Source organism: Geotrypetes seraphini, chromosome 4, assembly GCF_902459505.1.
Source record: "Geotrypetes seraphini chromosome 4, aGeoSer1.1, whole genome shotgun sequence".
Classification (NCBI taxonomy): Eukaryota; Metazoa; Chordata; class Amphibia; order Gymnophiona; family Dermophiidae; genus Geotrypetes; species Geotrypetes seraphini.
This window is the reverse complement of record NC_047087.1, coordinates 13774256-13788260: the sequence shown is the minus strand read 5'-3', so window position 1 is coordinate 13788260 and position 14005 is coordinate 13774256. Positions and strand designations below refer to the sequence as shown.

At 45.1% G+C, this 14005-nt stretch overlaps 1 protein-coding gene across 4 annotated transcripts in view; it reads right to left on the bottom strand.

Annotated features, from left to right (window-relative positions):
• Positions 1-5527: 5527 nt before the first annotated feature.
• The window catches only part of LOC117358884 (meckelin-like), an 88785-nt gene continuing 80307 nt past the window's right edge, over positions 5528-14005 (bottom strand). For all 4 annotated transcript variants that reach the window (XM_033940703.1, XM_033940705.1, XM_033940704.1 and 1 more), the window contains 5 exons: positions 13379-13495; positions 10738-10842; positions 8036-8138; positions 7057-7199; positions 5528-6508 (listed from right to left, as the gene is read on the bottom strand). In XM_033940703.1, coding sequence (XP_033796594.1) covers positions 6428-6508; positions 7057-7199; positions 8036-8138; positions 10738-10842; positions 13379-13495 — 549 coding nt within the window. In that variant the 3' untranslated portion in view covers positions 5528-6427. The remainder of the gene's footprint in view (positions 6509-7056; positions 7200-8035; positions 8139-10737; positions 10843-13378; positions 13496-14005) is intronic.

Genomic DNA, 14005 nt, shown 5'->3' with positions numbered 1-14005 from the left:
GTTCCTTTTCATTCTGATCTTATTGGGATAAATATTCAGCCAGTAGTTTTCTTTGTTTCTTTGGCCGCTGGTGACATTATTCCTGGATATTCAGTGCTGGGCCATGTCCAGATACTGGCATCAAATATCCAGGTTTAGGTGGTTGGCTGGCTCTTATCTGGTTAAGTACAATATTCAGCACTTAAGTGAAACTGGATCAAGATAGGACTGTGTTTTATGCAGTCTGATTTGTCTGGTTAATTGAGGTGGTTAAGTGTTCAATATCAGCACTTAACCACATATGGCTGTGCAATTCTGGTCGCTGTATCTCAAAAAAGATAGAGAAGGGCAATAAAAGTGATAAAAGAAAAGGGACGACTTCCCTATGAGGAAAGGCTAAAGCAGCAAGGGCTCTTCAGTTGAGAGACGAGATGATTCAGGGGTCTATACTGAGTAGTTTGTTTACTCTTCCCCAAAATGCTAGGGCTAGAGCAGGGATCTCAAAGTCCCTCCTTGAGGGCCGCAATCCAGTTGGGTTTTCAGGATTTCCCCAATGAATATGCATTGAAAGCAGTGCATGCACATAGATCTCATGCATATTCATTGGGGAAATCCTGAAAACCCGACTGGATTGCGGCCCTCAAGGAGGGACTTTGAGACCCCTGGGCTAGAGGGTATGCAATGAGACTACTAAGTACCGTAGATGGGTGATCATCTGATATCTAGTGATCACGGCATGGTGTGGATTAATATTAAGACAAGTGTGGAGAGGGCTTATTCAAAAGTGAATGAGAACATCTGGAAGAAGCAGGAAAGCAGTGGGCAAAACTGAAAGGAACTATTGTAAGGGCAACAAACCATTCTGTAAGGAAAAGTAAGAGGAAAAGAAATCTGCTTTGCTTCTCAAAAGTAGTAACTGAGAAGGTAAAGAAAAAGAGGTTAGCTTACGTAAACTACATAAGATTGGAGAGGAGGAAGGCAGGCAAAATATCTGGCAAAATGAAGAGTCTGGTTGAGTAGTCAGGAAATCTTAGATGCAAGGGGAAGAAAAATTGCATACACGGTAAAACGGGAGGACAAGGCATTTTGTACATATATTAGTGATAGGTAGAAGTGCAAAAGTGGCAATGTGAGACTCAAAGGTGAAGGGGAGGAATATGTAGAAGCTGATAAAGATAAGGCCAAATTGATTCATAAATATTTCCGTTCTGTGTTTACAGCTGAAGCGCCAGGAACGGGTCCACAGAAGGCACATGCGAATAGGGATGGAGGTGTGGTAGACCCTGATTGATTTTCAGAGGATTGTGTTCGTGAGGAGCTAGGCTAGCTAAACTAAAGGTGGACAAAGCGATGAGGCCAGAGGAAGAGATAATGGTTACTGCAGATGGGCAGACTAGATGGGTCATTTAGCCTTTATCTGCCATCATATTTCTATTGAAGTAAATTAACGCTTTTAAAACGGAGAAAAGTGACGTTTCTGGAATCCAGTGGATTACAGGACCTGAAGCAACAAGGCTTCACTAGAGGCAGGCCTTTTCAGACAAATCTGATTAATTTCCTTGGCTGGGTGACCAAAGAATTGGATAGAGGGAGATTGCTAGATGTGGTATATTTAGATTTTTGCAAAGCCTTAGACAGTGTTTCATACAAGCATCTAATAAATAAATTGAGTGCCTTCAGTTTGGGACCCAAAGTGATGGACTGGGTCGAGAACTGGTTGAGTGAAGGTGACAGAGGGTAGTGATCAATGGAGATCGCTCTGAGGAAAGTGGTGTGTCCTCAAGGTTTAGTTCTTGGGCCTGTTCTTTTTAACATTTTTTTGTAAGCGATATTGCTGAAGAGCTGTCGGGTAAGATTTGGAAGATACCCCTGTTGGTGTGGATAATATGAAGAAGCGAAGCTTGAAGAATGGTTTGAAATTTGGCAGCTGGTGGTTGGATACTGTTCCATCCCAACTTTTTGGACTTTATGGGTTTTTTTTATTGGGGGGGGGGGGGTTCCTTGTTCATTGGTGGATTTGTAGGACATTCCAGAATGAAGGGAGGTGGAGCGGAAAAAATATAAATGAGGCTCTCTACACAGGGAGGGACAGGGGAGATATGATTCAGACATTCAAATACTTGAAGGGTATTAATGTAGAACAAAATCTTTTCCAGAGAAAGGAAATTGGTAAAACCAGAGGACATAATTTGAGGTTGAGGGGTGGTAGATTCAAGAGCAATGTTAGGAAATTCTTCTTTATGGAGAGGGTGATGGATGCCTGGAATGCGCTCCCAAGAGAGGTGGTGGAGAGGAAAACGGTGACGGAGTTCAAAGAAGCATGGGATGAACACAGAGGATTTAGAATCAGAAAATAATAGTAAATATTGAAATAAGGCCAGTACTGGGCAGACTTGCACGATCTGTGTCTGTATATGGCCGTTTGGTGGAGGATGGGCTGGAGAGGACTTCAATGGCTTTGAGGGTGTAGATGGGCTGGAATAGATGTTAACGGAGATTTTGGCAGTAGGAATCCAAGCACAGAACCGGGTAGAGCTTTGGATTCTTGCCTAGAAATAGCTAAGAAAAAGAAAATTAAATTGAATCAGGCTGGGCAGACTGGATGGACCATTCGGGTCTTTGTCTGCCGTCATCTACTATGTTACTATGTTAAAGAATGATGTACCTGTTTACTAGAAATATTTTTGAGGTAAGCTTCTAATCTTCCCTTGATAATACTGCCTTTCTGTGGGACAATTGATAATTTACATCTGCTATGTATATAGTACTACAGCAGGGTTGCCTAAGTCCGGTCCTCAAGATCTACTGGCAGGCCAGGTTTTCAGGATATCTGCAATGAACATGCATGAGAGAGATTTGCATAGAAAGAAGGCAGTGCATGCAAATCTCTCTCAGGCATATTCATTGAGGATATCCTGAAAACCTGGCCTGCCAGTAGATCTCGATGACCGGACTTGGGCAGCCCTGCACTACAGTATAGAGGAAGAAATATGAGGGGCTCTCTATGCGATTAATTGCACAATTAAAAATTTTAATCAATGTACAGCCCTAATAAAAATGATAAATGAGTAAATGAAATGACCAGAGAAGAATCAAGTACAAAGAGATTAAGCAGCATCAATGCGAACCCGAAAAGACGTGAAGTTTTGGCACAATTTTTACTAGATGTGAGGTCTAATTTGATACATTGAAAGATTAAAAATGATTCTATATTTGTGATTTTCTTCTTCTCCCACTCCCGAGGCTTTGGGCTCCTTTTACTAAGCTGCGGTAGCGTTTTTAGCGCACGCTACGCAGAAAAACTAACGCCAGCTCAATGGAGGCGTTAGCGTCTATCGCTAGTGTAGCTTCGTAAAAGGAGCCCTTTGTTTCAGATCTTGGATTTTCCTATAATGGTGAACTATTGAAATTAGTTTGATTTAGCTCACACCTTTTTCACTAATAGCTGATGGTGAGACTGTAAATCTTCCAGGAACAGGGAAATTCCTAGTGTATCGTATTTTTGTTCCATAATGACAGTAAAAGAGAACCCTTTGTATTTTAGAATGCCAGCTAGAGAATGACGAGGGGAAAATATTTGTCCCCATCCTTGCGGACTCTATCCATGTCTCCACCCCCTCCCTGTGGACTCTGTCTGATCCCTTCCGCACAAGTCTTGAATAGCTATTTTATATTGAAATCATTTTATTAAAGTATAAAAAGCAACAATATGCTGTACAACTGTCATTTTATAAATCACAAATACAGAAAAAGGATCAACAAAACCCATCTCCCCATTATCAGGAAAACGGAATGCTACATAGAAAATTCATCCTCACAGAATACCTTGGTCACACACACAGAACACAAATGCCAAATGCATAATAGCTGACCAAAAATGATAAAACATAAACCAAAATCCCAAGAAGCTGCACCTTCCATGAAGTACAACACCAAAGAAATAAGAGAGATCTATTTCCTCCTATACTGTGTAAAATATAAAGATCACACATGCCAGGGATGGTGTTAGGCAAAGGAGCGCAATTAGGGCAATTACTCCCTTGCTAGAGAAAGCCCTAAGCCTGTTGGAAGTTGAAGATGGCACGGGCTAGTAGTGGGCTTTGGGGTCCCCTCCCACATTTCTGCTCTGGGCCCTACCCATGTCTAACACCAGAACTGACAGGATAAACAGTTCAGTTTAGTCAAGCCTCGATTTGCGAGAAACCCAGTTTGCGAGTGTTTTGCAAGACGAGCAAAACATTCTCGCAAAACTTGTCTCGCAAACCGAGTGTTGACTCGATTTGCGAGCACCCACCCCGAGAACCGGCATCACTCCCCCCCCCACTCGCAAAGCCCCCCCCTGCTCGAATTGGCACACACCTTCCCCCCCACCATGCGAACCAGCACCCCCCGCCCGACCTACTTTAACTCACCCCCCGTCTGGCGCCGGCACGAGAACCGGCATCGCTCCCCCCCGCTCGAATCGGCACCCCCCGACCAACTTTAACTCATCCACCCACCCCCGTCTTGCACCGGCACACAGCCCACAGGACGTGCCGGTGCCGCTTGAAGATCTTCCTTCTGCCTCTGCCGACTATGAGCATGCATCTGCGCATGCTCAAGCCCTTCTAATTCTCCCTCTCGCTGAGATTCTCGGAGAGAGGGAGAATTAGAAGGGCTTGAGCACGCGCAGATGCATGCTCAAAGCCAGCAGAGGCAGGAAGAAGATCTTCAAGCGGCACCGGCATGTCCTGTGGGCTGCGTGCCGGTGCCAGACAGGGGGGGTGAATTAAAGTTGGTCAGGCGGGGGGTGCCTGTTCTCGCAGAGGGGGGTCCTTTGCGAGCGGGGGGAGCGATGCCGGTTCTCGTGTCAGTGCCAGACGGGGAGGTGAGTTCAAGTTGGTCGGGCGGGGGGGTGCCGGTTCGCACAGGGAGGATTGCCGGTTTGCGTGGGGGGGTGGGAGCAGCGCCGCTGGCCCCGGGGGCGGGGGGGGGGGGGGTGGGAACGTATCAAAGCGAGTTTCCATTATTTCCTATGGGGAAACTTGTTTTGATATACGAGTATTTTGGTTTACGAGCATGCTTCTGGAACGAATTATGCTCATAAGCCAATGTTCCACTGTATTCTAATCACAAAATAGTCCCAGGCTTTGGTTTCTGTTTCCCTCTGTCATCTCTTAAACTCATTCACCAGGATCTCCAGCTTATTTGACATTTCTTCTTCGCTGTGCTCACCATCTTTTTGTGTACCTATCTTTCCCTTCTCTGGGTCCCCTATACCTCCCTGTCCAGCATCTCCCGTGTCCCTCTCCCTGTTTTTATCATCACTACTCTATGTCCTGCGTTATTCATCTCCCTTCTGTGTTCCTATTCTCTCCCACATCTAGCACTTTCCCTCTGTATCCATATACCCACTCTCATGTCTGGCATTGCCCCCTCTCTGTCCATGTACCATTCCCATACAGCATCTCCCTTTGTGCTCCTGTCCCTATTCTCCTCTCCATGCCCCATTATTTCCCCTCTGTTTCTAATCCATCTCTGTGTCTCACCCTCTCTCTGCTGTGTTCTGTATTTCATTCCCTATTCCTTCATTTACTTAGTATGGCATCACCTCTTCCCTCCAGCAGCCCCTCTTCAACAAGTGCAGCATCTCTCCACCTTTCCTCCAGCTCCTCATCCTGCAGGTCCTATAGCTCTCTCCCTTCCCTTCAACTCCAGCCCTCCTCTCCATAGGTCAAGCATCTCTCACTCCTTTACCTTCAATTCCAGCCCCGCTCCTGTGCCCGTTTTTGTCCAGCCCTGCCACTGGCAGAGTGAGCCGATCTCTATATAGTCTTGCTCAACAGTGCTCATGATCTTCCCTCTGCCGGGCTCCTCCTTATGATTCAACTTCCTGTCTGTGTCATAAGGAGGAGCCCAGCAGAGGGAAGGTTGCGAGCACCGTCAAGCAAGCCTGTGTGGCGATCGGATTGCTCTACAAGGTGTGTGCCAGCGCAGGGATGAAGCTGGCTGGAGCCGCCAGATCCGCAAGTGACGGGGGTGGGCTGGAGTCGCCAGACCCAGGATCAAGGGAAGGTAGGCTGAAACCACCGGATCAATGATAGGAGGAGGGTTATTGGGGGAGCGGTGGGGTTCCCTGGAGGAACAAAGCTCTTGAATCAAGTAACAATATACCCCAAACCAGAGTGTAAACCCCTAGAAAAGTGAGGATATGTGTCTTCCATGTACTTCTTAGGAAAGTTTTTCTGAATCTTTCTTGGTTTATAGTTACATTTAGGCTTGGACTTACAAATGTTTGCAGCAAAGTACAAGTATGGGACTTTCTTCAGAGAGGATTTTGCCCCAGTCTGTCTTAATACAAAAAGTTTTTATTAAATAATCAGTCCCTGAATTAAGAATGTAGCTCTCGCAGACGAAAGCCTGTTTTTTATCCTCCGCTCCTGCCCTGTCGTGTCAGGAATGTTCATTGTTAGATGAGAAACTGTTCTTCTACCATTGTCTCCGCAGACAGGTTTTTCCTTCCAATTACCTGGCGCAATATTTCCAGACTCTGTAAAACAACAGACGGATTAATCATAGATTAGTTGTAGAAAAGAGAGACGAGGACAAGTTTTAGCATAGCATCTTCTTTGCAGTATTTTTTTTTTTTTTTTTTACTAAGAGAGAAATTTCCCCTCCACCCATTCTAACCTTCCGTTTCCAAAAAAAAATCTAATAAGGAATAAATTCTAAACAGAATCACAAACAGAAGAAAATGGCCTAAAACCTTGCAGGGCAGCACATGTCACTGAACCCTACAGCTATCCACATGAGAAAAGCCTTCAGAACGAAAGGCTCCCAGTTGTGTTTCTCTATGAATACCAACATTCTATCTATGGCTCTTAAAATTGGACATGTAAATTTGCATGAACATCCAATTTGCATAAGCAATTGAACTCTCTCACCTCCCTTCCCAACAGAACTTCCACCTCATATGATCAATCAAAACATGAAGAGATGAGATGTTGCCTTGGAAGTGCGATCCCATTCATGTCAGTAAAGCCTCGAAGCTGGTTTACAGGGAATCAGGGTGAGGGGCAAGGCATGTGCGAACTTTACCTTTTGGATTAGATAGGTAATAATTGCTGCCAGGACAAAGTTTTGAGTACCGAGATCTACGACAGAGAACAGCAGGGTGTCGAAGAGGAGCAGGACCAGCTCATTGTTGTAGAAGAGGGTGCGACCAAACAGGGCTCCATCATCTAGAAATTGAAAGACGTTGAACTGAACCTCCCTGTATACTTGGGTAATTGCATGAACATGCCAAGGAGCAAAAGGAATTGACCCCAAAATATCCACAAAGAAGAAAATCCAGAGAAAACCAAAAATAACTGTGGAGTGACGATGTTCCTAAATGGACTTTATTTGAAAGTGTCAAAGTTCCAAAGATACACTGAAAATCATTGACATAAAATAATTCCAGCCACATAAAAGCCTTAAAGGACCTAGTTCGCTAGGGATACAGGACCCAACACGTTCTGCGTTTCGACAAAAGTCTTCTTCAGGGGTCCCTGGGGGTCCTATAAAGGTGAGTACGTAGGAAACAATTGTCTCACTTCCGGCTCACCACACAATTGTTTCCCACGTACTCACCTTTATAGCTAATATAGGGTCACCATGGGTTCAGAACATAAGAAATGCCATATGGGGACAGACCAAAGATCCATCAAGCTCAGTGTCCTGTTTCCAACAGTGGCCAACCCAGGTCCCAATCACCTAGCTAGATTCTAAGTAGCAAAATATTCTCATATTTAAAGCAACAGTAACATCTGTGGGTGGGTGTATTCAGGCCTGCAGCTAGTTATATGTGGCTACACAGGGTGCAAGGAAGACTGGGGTACCAAAATTGCTTCCCTTGCTGACATCATGGAAATGGGCAGGGCAGGGGTGTGTCAAGAGCACATGGGGCACCTTGCACAGGGCATATTTGCTGACTGCAGCACTCCTGTTTACAGGTTGGTAGTTTGTACGTGAGTTCAGAATTGAAGAAAACTCCAGCCCGAGGTGGACTGAAGCCCTTGGACCTGTCGGCACCTACCATTATAAAAAATGGATTTGTCTACCGGCTGCTGAAATTCCATGTCCAAGATCCGTTCCAAGCAAAGCTTATCTTTCACTATGTAATCCATATCTTTATAGACCTGAAAGAGAAGCAAAGGGACAAACGAGTTCCGCAGTAAGAAGATAAGGTGGGAGTCAGACTAAAAATGGCACCTATAGTTAAATGCCCAAATGCATATCCAGTTATAGACTAGGGTCAGTTACACATGCAACATAGTTAGTTAATTGGCACTTAATTGGCTGATCTTTGTGTTTTGATTGGGTAGCGAGGGAGTTTAATTACCCTAGAGGGCTATAAGAGTTCAAACCTTCTAGGGAGAAGATTCTCAATACTTATCGTGCCTTTAATGATGGTCGCTAAACCATATTGTACCGGCTGGTTTTCAAAACAGCTCACTGTGGTCTTTTCTGAGCTTCCTGGCAGACTCCAAATCTGCCATGCAAATGTATTACAATGAGGTCATTAATATTAAAATGGTAGTAAAATGAGCTCATCAATATTTAAACGAGCACTCTGGGCAATTATCATGACTTGGTGATTCTCCAAGTGCGGTGCTGGCTTTTGACAACCAAAAATTAGCAGCTGGTCCGGAGGTGCCAGTACTGTGCAAAGCGCATCTCAGGCGTGCGTTTCTGGCTGTGGCTCATCGTAGAATTTTAAAAAAAGACACCATTCACATAAATTATAGTAGTTTTGGGGACAAAAAGATCTCAAAAGCACGCACTGGGCTTTTTTATTTATTAATTTGTTTAATATCTTGTCCTCCCCAGAGAGCTCAGAATGGGTTACAATATAACATATTTAATTTAAAAAAACGTAAGAATAGCCTTACTGGTTCAGACCAATGGTCCATTAAGCCCAGTAGCCCATCCACACGGTGGACAATCCAGGCCACTAGTAGCAACATTCCATGCTACCGATCCAGGGCAAGCAGTGGCTTCCCCCATGTCTTTCTCAATAACAGACTATGGACTTTTCCTCCAGGAACTTGTCCAAACCTTTCTTAAAACCAGCTACGCTATCCGCTCTTATCACAACCTCTGGCAACGCGTTCCAGAGCTTAACTATTCTCTGAGTGAAAATAGATTTCCTCCTATTAGTTTTAAAAGTATTTCCCTATAGACAATTAGGTTATTTATTTTAAGTACATAAGAATTCTCATATTGGGACAGACCGAAGGACCATCAAGCCCTGTATCCTGTTTCCAACAGTGGCCAACCCAGGTCCCAAGTACATGGCAGAAACCCAATGAGTAGCAACATTCTAGAGTTGATATTGTGATGTCATAATGTCTCATTCCACCAATGCCTAAGAGCCAAATTCATCAGTGATGTCACAATAGCTTGATTGTCCTATACTTGGCTCACATAAGAACAGCTATACTGGGACAGACCAAAGGTCCATTAAGCCCAGCATCCTGTTTCCAACAGTGGCCAACCCAAGTAGTAAACAGATTTTACAGTTACAGGGAGATACTTTTAAAACCAATAGGAGGAAATATTTTTTTCACTCATACAGTTAAGCTCCAGAAAGCGTTGCCAGAGGTTGTGGTAAGAGTGGATAGCATAGCTGGTTTTAAGAAGGGTTTGGACAATTTCCTGGAGGAAAAGTCCCTAATTTGTTATTGAGAAAGACATGGGGGAAGCCACTGCTTGCCCTGGATCGGTAGCATGGAATGTCGCTGCTCCTTGGGTTTTTGCCATGGACTAGTGTCCTGGATTGGCCACAGTGAGGATGGGCTACTGGGCTTGATGGACCAATGGTCTGACCCAGTAAGGCTGTTCTTATGCTGCTTATCCTCTCATCTAAGCCTGAGTCCTTTGTCTCACTGCTGCTAATTCCTGGTTACCTCTACAACCTTTTCTCTGATGGGTTTTTCCAATACGTGTGCCTATGACGTAGCTTTTCCTGGCACATGTGCTCATTTACACCTCTTTCCGTGGTCTATTCCGTGCATGTGTTGATCGCTATCACCAGCGACTCATCTCATGTAAATTCAGTAACCCTCTGCGAACCTCATTTGCATGTGCGTTTTTTTGAGAATCACTCAGCTTTTTGAAATTGTTACATTTACGGCGGTGATAGCGGCCCGTCAGATTTTACCGGCGTTATTCGAGAATCTTCCTCTAGGGTGGCTGTGTTATCTGTGTTGGTTAGTAAGAACTGTGGGGGGTGGGGGGGGGAAATAAGAAACAGAGAATGAGGTATTGGAATACTGTAAGGGGAGATAATTGTTTAGATAATTGGATACGTTGCCTATAGATGTTACATCTTATACACCAGAGAAGGAAGCTTTCTCTGGCATGATGTAAACACTATAGAGCAGGGATCTCAAAGTCCCTCCTTGAGGGCCGCAATCCAGTCGGGTTTTCAGGATTTCCCCAATGAATATGCATTGAAAGCAGTGCATGCACATAGATCTCATGCATATTCATTGAGGAAATCCTGAAAACCCGACTGGATTGCGGCCCTCGAGGAGGGACTTTGAGACCCCTGCTATAGAGAGTGTTAGCATAACTTTGAGACAGTGAGTTCACACTCCACATACCCAGGATAAGGAGGGAGGTTCAAGGCTGTCATGCTATGCACAAAACTCATCCACCCCCCAAGAGATACCTAAGGAGAATTTCTATAAAAAAATAAACACACACAAAAACAGCTCCCCACGGCTTGCTCACATGTTCTATGAACGCTGCAAGAAAGAGATTGAAGGTGTGGTAGGTCTTTATTCTCTGCTCCAGCAGGGGGTCATCTTCCAGCCTGGAGTTTTGCCTTTTGGGTAACTGTAAATAGAAAGAGAAAAATCAACCAGTGGGCCGTGAATCTATGGAGCACGGAGTTGCAAAGGATAGTACAATTTCCGTTTCATTACAGCGGCGCCGTTTTCACCTGAATTCTGTTCAACCACTGTGAAACCACAGCGAGTATCCAATTTAAAAACAAGCCAGACCTTTTTTTAGCTCTGCATTACGCAGACCACAAAGCAAACCTGGAGTGAGCACGCTGCTGTGGTCATTTGACAGAAATTCCTTGAAGCATTCGGTGCCTGCAGTGTGATTTCCACTGGGATGCTTCCAAAGGCAGCCTGCATTTTCCACTCGGCTTCTTGAATTGTGGGATCAGTAGATGCAGGCTGTTATCTTACCTCCTGTTGTAAGCTTTTGGACTTAGAAGCACTAGAGTTACCAGATTTTACTTTAGTGTAGAGTCCTCCCCTGAAATTCACAGGGGTTATGTTCCTGGAGTGACCGCGAATCGTGAAAAACCGCGATTATTGGATGCGGAACAGGAGCGGAGATCGGAGGCGGGTGAGGGCTGCAGGGGTGGCGGCTGCTGCAAGTGCCAATGCGGGCGGTGGTGCTTGCGACCCAGGATCGCAGGTCAGGCAGAGCGGATCAGTGATGTTGCTAGGCCGGAGGATGCGCACAGTGGGGTCTCAGGTCACAGAAGAGGCGGTCGGAGGATATTTTTCTAGTACTGTAATTGCAGAGGGAAAAAACTGTGAAAGACTGGGGCCGCAAACCCTGAACCGCGACATCACGGGGGAGTACTGTAATCTGGCCCCCTAGCCCCGCTCCCCAGGCCCGCTCAGTTTCACTCATCCCCACCCTATTACGCCCTAGGCCTGCCCCAATCTTGCCCTAGAAATCTAAGTAAATTATATCTAGCATATGTCCTCGATCCAGCTCTCTGGTCACCCAATCAAAAAATTCAAACGAACCTGATTGAATTTTTTGATTAGGTGACCAGAGAGCTGGATCGAGGACATATGCTAGATGTAATTTACTTAGATTTCAGCAAAGCCTTTGATAGGAGGCTGTTGAACAAACTTGAAGGGCTGAAGTTAGGACCCAAAGTGGTGAACTGGGTTAGAAACTGGCTGTCGGACAGACGCCAGAGGGTGGTGGTTAATGGAAGTCGCTCGAAGGAAGGAAAGGTGACTAGTGGAGTCCCTCAGGGTTCGGAGCTGGGGCCGATCCTATTCAATATGTTTTTGAGTGACATTGCTGAAGGGTTAGAAGGAAAAGTGTGCCTTTTTGCAGATGATACCAAGATTTGTAACAGAGTAGACAACGAAGAAGGAGTGGAAAATATGAAAAAGGATCTGCAAAAGTTAGAGGAATGGTCCAATGCCTGGCAACTAAAATTCAATGCAAAGAAATGCAGAGTAATGCATTTGGGGATTAATAATAGGAAGGAACCGTATATGCTGGGAGGAGAGAGCTGATATGCACAGACGGGGAGAGGGAAATTGGGGTGATAGTGTCCGAAGATCTAAAGGCGAAAAAACAGTGTGACAAGGCAGTGGCTGCTGCCAGAAGGATTCTGGGCTGTATAAAGAGAGGCGTAGCCAGTAGAAGGAAGAAGGTGTTGATGCCCCTGTATAGGTCATTGGTGAGGTCCCACTTGGAGTATTGTGTTCAGTTTTGGAGACCGTATCTGGCAAAGGACGTAAGAAGACTTGAAGCGGTCCAGAGGAGGGCGACGAAAATGATAGGAGGCTTGCGCCAGAAGACGTTTGAGGAGAGTCTGGTAGCCCTGAATATGTATACCCTAGAGGAAAGGAGAGACAGGGAAGATATGATTCAGACGTTCAAATACTTGAATGTTATTAACGTAGAACAAAATCTTTTCCAGAGAAAGGAAAATGGTAAACCCAGAGGACATAATTTGAAGTTGAGGGGTGGTAGATTCAAGAGCAATGTTAGGAAATTCTACTTTATGGAGAGGGTGGTGGATGCCTGGAATGCGCTCCTGAAAGAGGGGGTGGAGAGGAAAACGGTGACTGAGTTGAAAGAAGTGTGGGATGAACACAGAGGATTTAGAATCAGAAAATAATATTAAATATTGAACTAAGGCCAGTACTGGGCAGACTTGCACGGTCTGTGTCTGGCCGTTTGGGGAAGGATGGGCTTGAGAGGGCTTCAATGGCTGGGATGGTTTAGATGAGATGGAGTAGGTTTTAACGGAGATTTCGGCAGTTGGAACCCAAGCACAGTACCGGGTAGAGCTTTGGATTCTTGCCCAGAAATAGCTAAGAAGAAAAAAATTTAAATTGAATCAGGTTGGGCAGACTGGATGGACCATTCAGGTCTTTATCTGCCATCATCTATTATGTTACTAGCCCCGCCCCCTGCTGCCTGCATGACTCGATTTTGAGGAAGCTTTTCAAAACCTGGACAAAGTTCCGGGTTTTGAAAAGCCGTCTGAAGCCCTAGACATGTTCTCGAAAAGGAGGCCATGTCTGGTGAAATCCAGACATCTGGTAACCCTAAGGTCATTTCCCCAGGCCTTCCAAGGGGTAGCCTGAACAAGTACCTCTTGCAGTGGTCCACGGATCCTGTCATACTGCTGCCTGACTCGGTCACTGAGGAGAATTTCAAAGGTCTGAATCTCAGAACTGGGTTCCAGGCCTCGTAACGGACACAGATTCTCCTACCAAAGCAAGCGAAAGATAGAGTAAAATGTGGCACAAGCTGTTTTTATGATCACCAAACCAATAACAAATAATTCTTAAACAGTTACAAGAAAACTTTTCCAAACTGAACTAGAAGTAAATCAGCTTCTTTAGTCTTGATAATGGCATCAAACCAAAATGCAAATGGGTCATTCCATAACAAGGCCCAGATGCACTAAAGCCAGCAATCGTCGCTAATCCTGTTATAACAGCTTTAGCGACGATCGCATTTGCCAACCCGGTGCAGAAAATGGCTCACCGCGTAGTTTTCTGCACGATTGCTCATTTCCCGATCCGACCATGTAAATAAGCTCATTAATATTGAAATGCCATGTAAACTAGTAGAGCGATTGATGCTCTAACATGGCTTCCACAGTTTTAGCGATCCAAAAAAAGTGACTGGTCGAGACCAATCGCTCACCTGTCTAACCTTAGTTTAAGCCTTTTTTTTCTTAATGGGCACAGATACTCCCTCCTGCCATGGAGAC